Here is a 15,947-nt window from a genome sequence, read left to right as displayed (position 1 = left end):
GTGGACATCAGTGGATTTTCTGAGACCTCCATTAATCTGGTAGATCTTCTGAATTTCAGCATTTTGCTAACTCAGTGGGAACACAGAGACCCACCCAGAGCAGCAGGGGCAGCATCGAGCTACACACCACGGAATATTGATTTTAAATATATATATATATATATGTATTTCAAATTTTATGTATCAAGTGATATATATTATATATTTCATATCAATATATAATGATAATATATAATATAAATAATATACATTTCAAACCATACATACATTGATAATATATAATATAAATAATATATATCACTTGATATATAAAATGCTCCATAAATATCAAGGACAGCCCAGATTTTTCTCTTTATCCTTGCACTGGCCTCCTCTCCCCCACCCTTTCTTCAATGGAGCTTTTAAATGTTTGTCAGGCTGCTCTTGAACTCACCATGTACTCCACACAGTCTTTTCTCAGCAATTCTCCTGCCTCATGCGTCACCATGCCTATGAGGGTCTCAGGGTACAGTAAGGATATGCAGCACACAATTCCCTGCTTTTATAGTTTTGTTGCAGGATTTGAAATGTTTAGATTTATAGCCTTCAGAATACTAACATGCTTGGTAGAGATTTTTCAGTTTTTATTTCTTCATTTAGAAACTTGGTATGTGGTAGACCCTGCTGACAGCTACAGTCAAGAAGGGCCTCTGTGTAAACTCTACTTGGTATTGAATACCCACGTGGAATTGCTAGTTAAACATTTCAAATAGCTTCTACTGTCTCAAAGCAGTGAGCACAGAGACTGCCAAAGACCAAGGGTAGAATCATTTATCAACCTGTTAGCATCACAGTAGAAAAACATGGGAAGACATTGCATGTATAATTAGAACTTTGGAACAACTACGCTGGCAAGGGACAGGACTGTGAGGCTGGCTTACTGGTCATTATTTCTGCTCAGAGTTATGAGTTATGCTCCTGGTTGCTGTGATGTGGCAGCCTGGTGGCTTGTCATTCCATAGTGCACAGAAATAACTGGAAGCTGTTATTTCTCTTGGGTGAAAATATGAACCCCATTCAAGAGCTCACACCGGCATGTAGGGCACCACCATTTCTCACTGTTAGGATAACATGAAGAGTACAGTTCACGTGATCACATCTCAGGTCGTAGATAAGACTGTAATATTGTTTCTTGAGACGTGTGAAGATTGTTTCTTGACCCAGTGAAATACATGGCAGTTCACATGCTCCTCATTTCTTGGCCTTTCTTTTAGTTTGGGGAGTTTTCTTCCTGCCACCTTACACCCAGACCAATGCCAACAAAGCGGGAAGGGAAGAAAGACAGGTTTGTTAACTTGTGGAGTGCAAATGTTGTAACTTGGAGTTTGGTATTAACCAGGATGTACAGGCACAAGTTCAACTCACTCTTGGCAGACGGAAACTCCTAGATCTAAAGCGGAAAGATGTATGTGAGGAGGCACTGGTGATGGCATCTGAGACACTCCAAGCAAGCTTTCCCTGTGCCACTTGGAAACCCACTGGAAACAGATGTCATTTCTTACAGCTCACACACAGAATGGGAGGCGTTTCAATCGATTTTAAACATAAAAGTAAATGGCGGTGGAAAGGGTGTTCCTCAAAGCCCTACATTAAGAAGTTACATATTTAATTATTATTTACAAATCCAAAATATGTGAGTGGAATCTATGATGCTTTTAAATTGTAGAATTCTAACCGATTTCTCATGATGATTAATGACTAATTTCATATTTAGTAACATTTTTCTAGCTCTATGTTGGAATAGTTTCTTTTTCGGCAGAGCTGTAAATTTTGTCCTGTTTTTCTTTCTCATAAACAATAACGATTTTCATGGGCTACGGCAAATATTTCTTTAAAATTCCACATGCTTTACATTATTGCATAACTATGTCATAACGGAATAACATTAAAAAGCCCCCCAACATGAAAGGCATCTTAATAAGATGATTATGTTTTTGGTTGAAATGTAAACTGTGCTAATTCAAATTTCTTGATGTTTGGGATGTATAAATAACCTTTCTTTAAATACATGTGCTGCGCAATGAAAGGGTTCAACAAGCAAAGACTCTTCATGAAGCCGGCTATCTGAGCTTGATCCTCGGAGTCCACATGATGGAAGGAGGGTACCCACTCCTGAAAGTTGCCCTTTGACCTTCCAAGCTCACCTGGGCACACGTAGCATACACAAGTGAGTACACACATCTGTACACACAATCCTGTGCTATTTTCTTAGTGAAAAAAAATGATGTGTGACATCATGAAAAGACATTTGAATTGTAGAGTTTTTAATGCTATCATAACTTTTTTCCTGTAAGATTTCAGTAATGGGAGTGCTTGCAGCTGTCATATGCAGAAATGTATTTGGGACTGAATAGTAGATACCACTACATGAAATTACCAGCCTTGTTAAAAAAATTTGTGCAGTAATAGCTAACATAAGATACGTTATGTGGTATAGCCAGATATAGGTATTGCTAAATACATTGAGGTTTAAGATGAAAATTTCTATAATTTTGGCCATGGAACTTGCTTTTCTTTTGTGTGCATGTCCTTATAAGTTCCCATTCTTTGACCTGTGTACTGTAGACTACAAGAACGTCTATCACTGGGCTGTTTTGAGGCAATGCATTTGAGTAGCAATTTGTGGTTCTATGAAAATGGCTAAAATACAAATTGGAGAACAATACAGAATGGACCATATCTTTCTAAATGAAGAAAAGAAAATAAGACCATCTGTTTAGTTAGTGTATGCGTGTATGTGTAAAATGTATGTGCTCATTTGTGTGTGTTAATGAGGGCATAGTTCCAATGTAGAGGTCAGAGGACAATTTTGGCATGTGTCTTCCCTATCCACATTGCTTGAGATAGGGTATCCTTAGTGTTTATTCACTCTATACATCAGGTTGGCTGGTTTACAGCTTCCAGAAATTCTCCCGTCTTCACCTCCAATCTCTCTATTTTGTCATTACAGATACTCTATGTGTTAGATTTTTATATGGGTTCTAGAGATTCGAACTCAGGTTTTCATACTTACAGGGCAAATACTTTTACCCACAGAGCCATTTTCCAAACTATATCTATGTATCTATGTATCTATCTATCTGTCTATCTATCTATCATGTATCTGTCTGTGGGTCTGTCTATCTATGTATGCATGTATGTATGTATGTATGTATGTATGTATGTATGTATGTATCTATCTATCTATCTATCTATCTATCTATCTATCTATCTATGAAATAGTCTTTCTTGGTAGCCTAGGCTTCCCTTGAACTTACCTCTTCCTGTCTCATCCTCTTAATTTTATATTTCTGGCATACATACCCTTGCCTGGATTAAGAAAGTCTTTTTAAATGTCTTTAATTTTAATAGCATTCATTAAAAACTGTGGGCTGATGAAATGAACCAATAGTTTCAAAAGAAGAAAGCAGGGGTTAGTAAGAATTTTTAAAGTATTTAACATGCTGGAGTGATGGCTCAGCGGTTAATAACACTATTGGTCTTGCAGAGGACCTGAGTTTGGTTCCCAGAAACCACACCAAATGGCTTACAAATGCCTTTGAATACAGTTTCAGAGAATCCAAAAAACTCTGTCTTTTGTAGGCACCTGTATATGCTTACACCCACCACACATATATAAACAAAAACAATTCTTTAAAAGTGTCTAACATCGATATACATCAGGAAAATGCAAATCCAAACCAATTTGAATCCATGTCTCCTAGAATATCTACTGACAAGAAAACTGACAGCAAAAGTTGGCTAGTGTATGGGATAAAAGGAAGAACTAATTCTATAGTTGTGGGATGTAAACTAGTACAGCCATTATGGAGATCAGTATGGAGGTTTCTCAAACACAACTAAAATCTCCAGATGATTCAGTGGTACCACTCCTGGGCATCCTCCCAAACTCCCCGTTCACCATAGAGACACACACATTATACTCCTGTTATTGCTGTATATTTCACAAGTGCAAAGAAAAGGAACCAGCCTAGATGGCCATCAACAGATGAAGGGATAATGAAATGGTGGTCCATTTACACAATGGATTTTTACTAAGCTGAAAAGAAAAATGAAAACTTCAGGAAATTGGGTAGATCTAAAAAAATATTATATTTAACAAGGCAACCCTATTCAGAAAAAAAGCAAAAAAAGAAAAGCAAATATTCTTCTAGCATATGAGGATCCTAGCTTTTGGTACATATGCCCATATACATGAGTATATGCATATGTGTGTGTGTAAATGTGGGTAAAGCTTAAAAACTAGAAAGGGGACCAAGGGGACCACTTGTTCTGAGAAATCAAGGTAGGAAGGAGAAAGAGGGCAAAAGGACATATGACATGAAGTGGGGGAATGATTACAAAGGCAGGAAGGAAGAACCAAAAGGCTGGCTGTTCACTCCACTGCACGGTCCATTCTGGTGGATTCCCAAGGTCCCTAGGTTGCTCAGGATGTACCGGTTAATTCGAAAGGTCCCTTAGGTTGTTCAGGAGATACTCCAAGCTGTTCTGTCCCAACTTGCTTAAAGGATTCTAGTTCCCATCACCATTATTAGAATCTATGTGGCACCAGGCAACTCAAGAAGCTCCTTGCCGAGGCATGGAGATAAACCACCATCTCACATCCACACAGTCGTGCTGGTGTTTTCAGTTACTCTGTACTGTACAACGCTAGACTGATTCTATTCCTCCAGTTACACATTTTACAAATAAGACATCTTCTTGTCCTGTTACCCAAGTCTTAGTCTTTTTTCATAGAAGCACAGGTAATAGTGGTCAAACTAACATTTGCATTTTTAAAGGATCCTTAAGACAAACATCATCATCGTTATCACCATGGTCATCATTGTCACTATCATCATCATCATCAACAACAACAAAAGGATCGGAAGAAGACAAAAACTGAGATAGTTTCCTGGAACAGAACAAGGGTTCTCCTTTCATCATTCTTGTTCATGCAGTCCTGGATATCTTAGCCAGAGGGTTTAGGAAAGAGAAAGAAACAAAGGCAACCAGATCAAGGATGAGGAAGTGAAGAAACTCCTGTTTGAGAATGACATGATTGTTTATGCAGAAAACAGTACAAACCCCACCAAGAATGGTTGGAACTAATAATTCAGTAAAGACTTAGAACACAAAATCAATAAGAATTATTACGTATCAGTAATAAATGGCTGAATATTTTTTTTAGAAAATTTTCTTTGAGGTGGGATGGGGACTATACTTCTTTTGGGGTATAATGATAAACATTAAAATTTAGTTAACAATTACGTTAGTTTAGTTAAGTGGTGGTTGTAGGTTGTTTTCCAAGATTCATAACTTCATCAGCTTTGGGCAATTGGCTAGGTTTTCAGTAACAGGCACAAGTTTCCCTCATGTTGAGTGGCTCTGAAGTCCAATTACAGAGCTGTTAGCTACCACTACTGAATCCTTAGGGATATCATGCCTTATTAGTTCTGTTGTGATTTATAGACCTCTAGCTGGGTAGGATTGTTGACGAAATATCATTTAGAACAACCATATCCAAAGCCTTACAGAATTACATTACTCATAAATAAATTTTACTGAAGAAGTAAGTTAGGGCTAGCAACTTGGCTCACAGGGTAAAGGAACTTCCACCAAGGTTGACAACCTGAGTTTAACACCCAGGACATCTTGGTAGAAGGAGAGAACTGACTCTTAAAAACTGTCTTCTTACCTATGCACACACCCACAAAAATAGACAAATAAATGCAATTTAAAATTGAAAGGAAGGAATAAAAGATCTCCACAATGAAAATTATAAAACAATGGAAAAAATTATACACACAAGAAAACGGATTCATCCCATGCCCATTAACTCAACGCATTGCTAAAATGTTCATCTTGGTTTCAGCTGGTACATCTGTTTGGAGAGGATCAGGAGGTGTGGCTCTGTTGGAGGAGATGAGTCATTAGGGGTAGGCTTTGAGGCTTTAAAACCCAAGCCATTCTCAGTTAGCTCTCCCTGCCTTATGGCTGTTGTCTCAATGTGCTGGTTCTCAGACAAAAGTCAGTTATGGTGATTTGATCATGGCACACTACATGCATACATACATACATACATACATACATACATCAAATTATAATAGTATACCTCACAAATAAGCACACACACCAAACAAAGCCTTTAGAGAAAATGTAAAATGAATTGAAAAATAGCTGTAAGCACCACTTGCTTTTAATCATATAATTTTCAGACATGTGGAGAAACAGGTGACAGGAGAGTGTATAATCTAGACCCAGTATCACCCTGTTCCTCAGAATTTATCTTGACCTGAGCGGTAGCTACATGGGCATACAACTATGCAAGACTCTAGATTTCCACAGATGAGAGAATGCATTAACCCTAATGTTAGTATATTTTATGCCATAAATGCTGTGCTTCAATCACAACATAAGAAGAGTAAATCCCACCAAACTGAAACATAAGAACCTGCAGTGTCCAAATTCAAATATTTTCATGTAGCATCTTTACATTAAACTATACATGAAAGACTTAAGCCACTGAAGACACAAAAACAGCATGACAGGGCTGTACAGTAGACTAAAGAACCTCTATAAAATGGTAAGCCAAGGGTGTTTATCATGAAGTAAAAGAACAACATTCCATTAGAGTCTGCCTATTATCACATGTTACTGCTGATTGTCTTTTTTTCACTGTATCCCAAGCCAACATTGTGCATGCCTTTTATTCCCTGCACATATAGCACCCTCAAAATGTAGCATTTCCATGCATTTTACTGTTTAAGTGCCCACCCTCCTTTGCTAAAATGGAAACCATTTAAAGATGTGGATAACATATTATTTCTCGAAGTTTTTTTTTTCTTCCCAATTTGGCATAGTGCATGGTATGCAGCAGATGTTCAGTAGATGTTTATCATCAAATGATCTGGATATAAATGATAGTAGGCAATTTACCTCCTACCTATGTAAATACTGAGGACAGGCTCCTCTGCTATGTCAAACAGTGTGCTTTGATTCTCTTTAAATCCCAGTGAATCTACCACATCTTAAATTCAGAGTATTCTTTTAGTCCCATTTTAGAACTGCCTTTATTTTAAAGACAGGAAAACAAACAGTCCTAACTCATTTCTCTGTGTTAAGCTAACATGGGGATTAAAAAAATAATACGGCTCTGTGATTTTCACCCAACTAGGAGAGGCTATTTTGGAACTGTGTGGACTTTAGATATTTGAAGCAGTAATTACTTCCCCCATAAATGTTACCTTTTAGAGTCAAACACTATTTTCCCACTGCACTTCACATTTTCCTTAAAGGAAAACATCTTTTATTCAGAGTTAACCATACTGTGTGGAAAGTCTCCTTTCATTTGTGTAGATGGCATTGTAAAGTCTGTCAATCAGGGCAACAAGGACAGTAGCTTACATTCCATTAAATACTATGCTTTCCATGTTCTACATCATTGAATACCCACACAGTGTGATACGGCGACTTTATACATCTGAGGTTCTGCGTATCATCATATCATCTCCGACAGCATCTTACCAATCCACCCATCTATCATCAAAGCTTAGAGACTTCCTAATGAGTATGCGTTATGATTAGGATAACAAGACAGGACAGCTCATCTCCACATTTTACATTCTGGCTTGTTTAAAGTTCTGCATAATTTTGGATGCAGGGCTTACTTCAGTGAACTACTTATGCAACCATTAAAAATAAATAAACAGGATACATTTTTTAGGGTGATGCTTCAGTAAACAATATCAAGTTGATACAGCAAAGACTCCATTAGTCTCCTTTCCACCCGGAACAGGAGACTATCAAAGCTTACCTCATGTTCAGCAACACAGACTGTTGCTCTGGGATTTTTTTTTACAACTTACCATGGCCTTGGGTTTGGTTCCAGAATTGCTCCCTGGAGTGGATGATAGGTCGGTGGAGTTAGGGTTAGAAGACAGAGTCACCTGTGTCTGATTTACTGAGATACTGTCTGCTCCGCTTTCAGATCCTGATTCAAGATCCTGCTAAAAAACAAAGGCATGGCCATGAAAAGAGGCACATGAGTGCCACCCCCTGCTTACCCATTTCCTCCCACCAGCAGCCCCCATTCCTTATGTAACACCAGTAACACATAACGTCACAGGGGTAGCAAGGTGAGGTCCTTCTAGTTTTCCTCACCGGGACTTGCGAATGCCAAATGAGAACATCTTTCCAGTCTTATTCACATTGTAAGTAGCATTTTTCCATATGATATTACAAACCATGAGTATTGAAACTCATTTTCCACCGATGGAATGTAATAATAGCTAGCTAGCATGTAAATGAACATGAACACCAACACTGTTTTCTTTAAGAGGTATGTGTGTGTGTGTGTGTATCCCCATACATGAATGTGTGATGTACATAATTGTAACCACATTTCTTGACTTCAGATCAGACTATTTTATGTCTTTGCATCAAAGATAAACAAACATATTTTATCCTAAGTAAACTATGACTCACTTGAATTTCAAGCTGAATTAATATGAAATGGCTACCAGCAAAAACAAAAACACAAAAACAAACACAAAAAAACCCACCAAAACAGGTAGTTTATAAACAGTAAGTGTATAGCCATTAGTGATAGATGATTCATTTAATTTGTCTTTTTTAAATAGCAGGAGTCTTTTGCATTTATTTGCCTTCCTATCTACGAGTTAGTGAAATGGTTAACAGGGCAATCCTTTATTTTTCTAACCACACAATAATAAATATGAGGTGAAATAATAGTTTTTCAATGTATCAGTCTTGGGTTGTTACTTTGCACAGACCATATATCTGTTTCAGCTTGCTCTCCTGTGTGGAAGGTATTATTGTCATCCCTGGAGAGACAATGACACCCATACTCAAGGCAGATCTCTGGATTAAACTCACATTCCATGGCAGAGCTGCTATTAAATCTCAGGTCCTGACCTCAAAGCTCAACCTCATAAAGTATCCACTGAAGCACAACTAAAGATGTAATTTCATAGGGCAGTGGATAGGAGGAAGCTTAGGAGAAATCCTCCTTTCCACTCCTCACTGTGAGAAATCACGGGCCAACTCTTCCGAGATCTCACACTCATTCCCTTCCTACTTAACCATCTTAAGCAAACTAAATGGTGAACAAGACCCACTTGTCACTACACTGCCCACTTTTGCTTTTGTAATCCATCAGATGCCCTGTAGGACAATCAGGCTCTCCAGTATCATTGTTACCCAATGCTTTCGTCATGTCAGGTGGATGGAATATACACAGTTCAGAGGAGTTCTTATCGTGGCAGGTTATCCATGGAAGAGGTCCACATACCATTCTACTGTGGCACAAAAATAGTGGGAATCTTGTGATTCATCTTTTACATAGATATTCATATCACAAAGTAAGGCATCACTGATGATATTCATTAAGAAGAAAGCAATGGAAGCCAGGAGATTCCTAGGGAGAATATTCAAAGTGATTCAGTAGGAAAACTTAAATAAAGAATTGGGATGAGCCGGGCGGTGGTGGCGCATGCCTTTAATGCCAGCACTCGGGAGGCAGAGGCAGATCTCTGTGAGTTCGAGGCCAGGCTGAACCGACAGCCTCCAAAACAATACAGAGAAACCCTGTCTCGTAAAACCAAAAAAAAAAAAAAAAAAAAAAAAAAAAGAATTGGGATGGAAGATATAAAGGGCAAAATTAGGAAGAGGGGGTATTGATGTCCACAAAACATGATTGACGGGGAGGTAACGGGAGAAGCAGCAGACATCAAAGGAGTAGTGAAAGTCAACATGGAAAGCCAGCTCAAATGTTAAGATGTAATAATGCCATTACTCCTGAGATGTCAGATCCAGGACAGGGAGTACAGATTTAGTGGATAGGAAAGTGGCCAAGAATCAATTCAAGGAAGAAAAACTAGGTAAAAAGAATATGAAACTTTGGGTCCCAAAAGGGTTGATATACGGAGATGCTTGACCAAAGATAAAGAAAAGCTTTTGTTTTTATGTCAGGAATGAAAAAGAGCAACGTCATGCTCATGATGAGGACCAAGAGAGCAAACGAAGCATCAAAGGCAAAGCACACACTATGACTGCTTTCTCCTCTAGCCCCACCCCTCTTCCACCTGCCACTCATTCTAGGTGAATGCTCTCATTGGTTAGGATGCGTTGGCACACAGTGGGGTGCTCAGACATGGTTACGATTTGGGGTCACAAAGTACAAAATCGGATCTTGGGCATTTGGAGAATCTACCGGGGCATAGCTAGTTTGTTAGGTTTTCTCTAGGCAGCAGCATCTCGATCTTTACCCTTTCCTTTTTAAGATTGACTTCACATGAAAGTTTTTTTCATCATTTCAGGCTCTGTCTCTATTTAAAGTCTTTTTTTTTTATATCGATAACCCATTCTGGGAATTTTGTAAGTGTTCTTAAACTGGGTGGGCATGCTAGCATAAGAGTTGTTGGTTGTGTACCATGTTCGTGGTGGAGTGGGAGAGTGGGGCTGAGGCAGTGTCTCCCTTGTCTCTCTCTGGGTTAGTGCTCCTTGGTGAATAGTCAAAGTCATAATCATGACATCAGAATCCTTTCATTCCGTGGCACAATTATCAAAAAGCATGGAAAGGGCAGGGAGATAATATTAACATTAGCTTTGAATACCAACGAACAGAAAAAAACAAGGGTGACCCAGAAAACTGTCAAGATTGAAAAGTAATTTTGAGGCTCAGGAATATGTATAGTTCATGTCTTGCTCAGCGTCTGATATAAGCATAGAAGGAAAGAGAAGAGAATCAACAATTGGCCCAATTGTTGGCTAGATCTGTATAAGTCTGCATATGTATGTCTTTTCATCTGTCTCCCTAACCAACTATGAGTTTATCAGTTAGTCTTTGTGTGTGCCTATCTCTCTGACATGAACCTACCATTGAAAAATTAGGCAATTTTCTTACAGCCTCAGGTGGTCAGTTATAAAGCAGGGTTCCAAAACAGACTTTCAGTCACTAACATTTGTAATGTTTCTGTTGACCTATTTTGCTTTATTCTAATTATATTGATAAACTGAGATCTTAGAAACAGATGCTATGTTTATAGTGGAAACAATTATGGTAGTACTCCATGAGATAGTGTCTGAAATATTAAAGTTCAATTTATGCAGAAATACAAACACAGATGTAGACAAATGATCCAGTCATCATGTATAATAGTTCATGTGTTTGGTTTCCATTTACTGCATAATAAAGAACCCAGGCAGTGGATGGCTTATTTTTTGAAATGGAGTGAAAAACATGGTGTTTTGTAGAAATCTCAACTGTGATTTTTTATTTAATACATGGGGACTGAGAAAAATTGAATGGAGGCAGAAAAACAGTCAAGATTGTAACAAGTCACCCCTGAAAACTTAAAATAAAAACCACTCCTACCCGTGAATGGCAAAGAGGTACCAAGTCCTAGGGCCTCATGAAATAGAAGATATTTCTGCCTTTAAAGGTACTAGAGAAAAATGAGTGTGAAACTTTTGTCCTCTCTTCATATGTCAATCAAATTAAAGCATCCTTTCCTGTGATCTGGTAGGACATTGCTTTGGCTGCATTTCTCCTGTGTATATGTAAATAAAGCACTGTTGGCCAGTAGGGAAGCAAGATAGGTGGGACTAGGAGTCTAGGAGGATTCTGGGAAATGTAGTGAAGGGAGTCGTCACCATGTGATTCCTGCGAAGAGGGGATGCAATTCTGCATTCTGAGTATGATAAGACCTTATAAAAATATATATTAATAATTATGGGTCAATAATTAAGTCAAAGCTAGCCAATAAGAAACAACAGCAAATGGCCAACAGCTTCATAATTAATATAGTGTCCTGTGTGTTATTTGGGGGCTGAAACTGCAGCAGGGCCCAGGCCCAGGCGGCTGGCTGGAAGACTACACATTACTTTCTCCCATTTAGATCCCCTTTCTCTTTGCTAAAATAAAACTATGTGCAAGTAACTAAGACAGCACTAGGGAGAGAAGGATTAGGGTTTGTTTTTTTTTTCTAGAAAGTTATTTAGGTACAACTCACTGCAAGGAAAATATTTGCAATGAATCTTGAAGGATAAGAAAATTTATTAAGATTACCAAAAACGAAAGTTTCATTTTTATCAGCTTTCAAGGTTGAAATCTAGTTTCTTGTCAGTCAGATGACTATTATGGTGGTTGTTGTGTTAAAGATGTCAGCTTGAGCAGCAAAGGCAGGAGGATAGTAAGTTAAGGCCAATCAGGGTTACATAGTGAGTTTAAGGACAGCTGGCCAACTTATTTAGTCTGTGTCTCAAAGTAAAAACAGGACTGGTAATAAAATGAATTGGAAGATCGCTTGCCTAGTGTGGGGCAGACTTGAGGGTTAATCCCCAGTTTTTGGGAAAACAAACAAACAAAAAACAACTAAAAGCTAAAAAACACTAATAACAACAGCCAAACAGACACAGAGAGGCACTGTTCCACCAGGAGAAAGAGCAGGGAGCAGGGAGCTCACAGTGGCATGCCGCTGCAGGTTCGTTGGGGTGCTGGATGGGGAAGAGGCAGTGCTGAGGGCATTCTCGATGTCTTGGTCTAGTTGGTCCAGTTTCATGATTAGCAGCACCATGGAGTCCAGCCGCGTTCTGTCTCGATCATCCCTTGTTTCCTGAGGAACAGAAAAAGCTGTTACTGAATCTGAAAGGCCATTTTTTGAAAAAGAATAAAAGTTCCCTGTCTTCATGGTAGCAAAAAGGCCACTGGATAACGGGCAGTCTTCTATTTGACAGGGAAGAGAAGGTCTAGCCCAGGTCATTAATGGGCCCTTCATGGAGAAGAGGCTGATCTAGTGCCAAGCGTGCATTTTACATGAACATTCAACACATGAAAAAGAAGTAGAATGTCTACAAGTACACATGCATGTTTCCAACTTTCTAATAAGTATTATTAGGAGAATTTCTTTATAACAGTTTTTTGAGTACAAGTGTATTATTTGTGTGATTCTAATAATTGTGAGTCTGTACTTAAGTATGCTGTGAGAGAATATTTGCACCTTAATATCTTTTGATGTATGGAAATACTATGAAAACATGAAGTTTGGCAAGTTTTTAGTTTGTGTGGTAGATAGTTCTCTGCACAAAATACCTATTACTCTTTCCAGCTATGCCAAGGCCAAGATTCTCTTCAAATCTGTATTCCTGACCTGGAATTGAAAAATCTTGCCACCACCCGGGCTTTTATATATTCTGGGGATCCAAACTCAGGTCCCCAGGTTTGTGTGGCTGTCACTTTACCAACTAAGCCAGCTTTCAAGTCCTGGGCATTTATTTTAGTCCTTTTATATTCCTCAGCCACTTAGAACAGGGATGCCATGGGTTGCTATAGGTATATTCCTTCAGCAGGACTCTAATTCTACAGATATATTTCTACAAAAGCTAAAACAGATTGTTATTGATACAGAGCACAATCTTTCAGAGGTTAAAACATTGATTAGTTATGTTAAAATTATCGAAGAATCAACTACTTAAGTTGTATTACTTTCTTTTCCAGTTACAGTGACATGTTGACAAGAGCAGTTGAGGGGAAGAAGGGTTCTACACGTCATCATTGCAGGGAATCAAGGTATCAGAAATCTGGAGCAGAAAGTCATATACATTCACAGCAAAGAGCAGATGGAGGGCACTTAATTAGGGCACACATGCCAGTGAGCAGAGTATTTGTTTACTGTTACACAGGCCAGGATCTTCTGCCTAGGGAATGTTGCTACCCATAATGGGCATGTCTTCAAGATGCTCTCAACAGGTATGCCCAGAGTTCCTTCTTCTAGGTGCCTTTTGCTAAATTAATGGTTAGTATTAACCATCACTTGAGCTAATATCAGATAATTTATTTGGACATTTTTCTTTATTCTTGGGAATTTTATACACAATAAAATACGATAATATCCAAATCCCATTGCTTCCATCAACTCTCCCCATATCATCCACAGCACTTCCCATGGCCAATTTCATACTTTCCTGTTTTCCTTTGTTTTGAGACAATGTCTTATTATGTATCCCTGGATGGTTTGGAACTCAAAAACTCACCCACATCTGCTTCCCTAGGGAAATGTGCCATCATGCTTTTTATTCATTTTTATTTTTATGTTTTGATAACCCACTCAATAAAGTTAGTGCTACCCATATATACACGGGTGTAGAGCCCATCAAAGCTAGATAAGCTACTTTTGAAAACAAATTTCCCTTGGTTTAAAGGCTTAATACTTCTTTTTCCATAAAATCAGATTAACTTTGAAACTAAATTGAGATTTTTGGAAATCCGCTAATTTATTCTGGAAACTATGTGGCTCTTATGATTTGATTTAGTCTCATTGCCCCTTTCTTGAGGAACATTTAATGACTGACAGAAAAGTCACAAACTTTTTACTGGGCCCAGTAATATGTCCATATTTGCAAGAATGAAATCTTAACATTTATATTTTTATCCAGTAATGATACAGAACTCTGTTATGTACAAAGCAGTTCTTTTTCACAGTGAAATCCTGCTTATAACCCGAAATAACATTCTGGAAATACTACAGATCATTGTATCATATTTGCTTTCAAGTGCTCCAAAAAAAAAAAAAAAAAAAAAGGAAAAACCTTACTATAGAGTCATCAAGTTCCTAAATTACTATCCAGGTGTATTTCTTTTTCTTTTTCTTTTCTTTTCTTTCTTTTTTTTTTTTGAGACAGGGTTTCTCTGTATTGTTTTGGAGGCTATCCTGGAACTCACTCTGTAGACCAGGCTGGTTTCAAACTCACAGAGATCCACCTGCCTCTGCCTTCCGTGTGCTAGAATTAAAAGTGTGAGCCACCAAAGCCCGGCCAGGTGTATTTCTTACTTAATTTCTTTCTATTTTGAGCCAAAGATATATTTGGGAAGGTGAAGATTTGTGCATGACTGTATCCGCATGTGGCATTCTTTGGCTGTCATTCATATCTCAGTTGTAATATTCTCAATGACAATGATTCATGTTTTCTACCTAGCAGAACTTGAATCAAGTTATACAACACAGAAGCAACACATTTTCAGGAAAAGTGGTGAGATCAATACAGCCAAGAAATATGAACACACAAGCCTTGTAAAATAGAAGCTGCTATTTTTTCAGCTCTTAAGTTGGGTCCAGCAGTACATCCGCAGCTACCCTGAACCCATCAGCGATGGTCTCCAAACAAATTTGTCTTTGCATTAACTGGACACTAGATTATACTCTAAAAATATGTTTTATATCCATTGGCTGAAAGTCAAATTATTTCAGTGATCTGCCAGAAGAATAAAACCAGTCTTGCCCTATGATATTCTCTTAGACAGTTAATCCTATTTCTTTTCTCTCTCCTCCATGGGTACCTCCTCACTCATGACCCATTACTGTCACTCTGGAATGTCAAGAGTTTTTATGCCATACAACCATAAAACCTCCCCAAAACTGAGTGACTAAATGTCTCATGCTTTGTTTAAATAACCTTATCCTTAGTTTTGAGACTCAAGTTTTAATGTCTCATGAAGTTCTACTTTTTCATATATCCAGGGCCAAACTCCAGCAAATAGTTTATGCCTGAAAATACAATAGTGTATTTGCAGATTCTGGACTTTTTCACTTCTCCAATGGATATTTAATTTCATTTTGTTATTGTCCATGAAGAAGTATTTTATTATGTTAAACTATTTACTTATGAGTCCAGGATTTCTATAACTTCACTCCCTGAATCCAACGTCAATGTGATAAACTTGCCTCTACACATCTATCTTTCCTTTTTTTTTATTATCATTACAGCTGTTTTAAGTCAGGCATCACTTAAAGGACTAAACACCCATCAGCAAAGAAAACAAGACTCCTATTGTCCTGAATGTTATAATCAACCCTAGGAAATAGGCAGTGGAAATTTACAGATTCATAAATAGGTTCAAATAGAAACTC

General features: G+C 38.0%; 1 protein-coding gene across 3 annotated transcripts in view; it reads right to left on the bottom strand.

Moving 5' to 3' along the window:
• Dlc1 (DLC1 Rho GTPase activating protein) overlaps positions 1–15,947 on the bottom strand; it is a 359,377-nt gene that overhangs the window by 257,981 nt on the left and 85,449 nt on the right. For 2 of the 3 annotated variants that reach the window (XM_040731982.1, XM_040731981.1), the window contains exons 3-4: positions 12,507–12,656; positions 7,887–8,027 (exon numbers count right to left, since the gene is read on the bottom strand). In XM_040731982.1, the coding sequence (XP_040587916.1) occupies positions 7,887–8,027; positions 12,507–12,656 (291 nt within the window). The remainder of the gene's footprint in view (positions 1–7,886; positions 8,028–12,506; positions 12,657–15,947) is intronic. The other variant, XM_040731983.1, reaches the window with a different exon arrangement.

Source organism: Mesocricetus auratus, unplaced genomic scaffold (genome assembly GCF_017639785.1).
Source record: "Mesocricetus auratus isolate SY011 unplaced genomic scaffold, BCM_Maur_2.0 Super-Scaffold_100026, whole genome shotgun sequence".
NCBI classification, from domain to species: Eukaryota; Metazoa; Chordata; class Mammalia; order Rodentia; family Cricetidae; genus Mesocricetus; species Mesocricetus auratus.
Note: the sequence above shows the minus strand (reverse complement) of the source record. Positions and strands in the feature narration are given on the sequence as shown.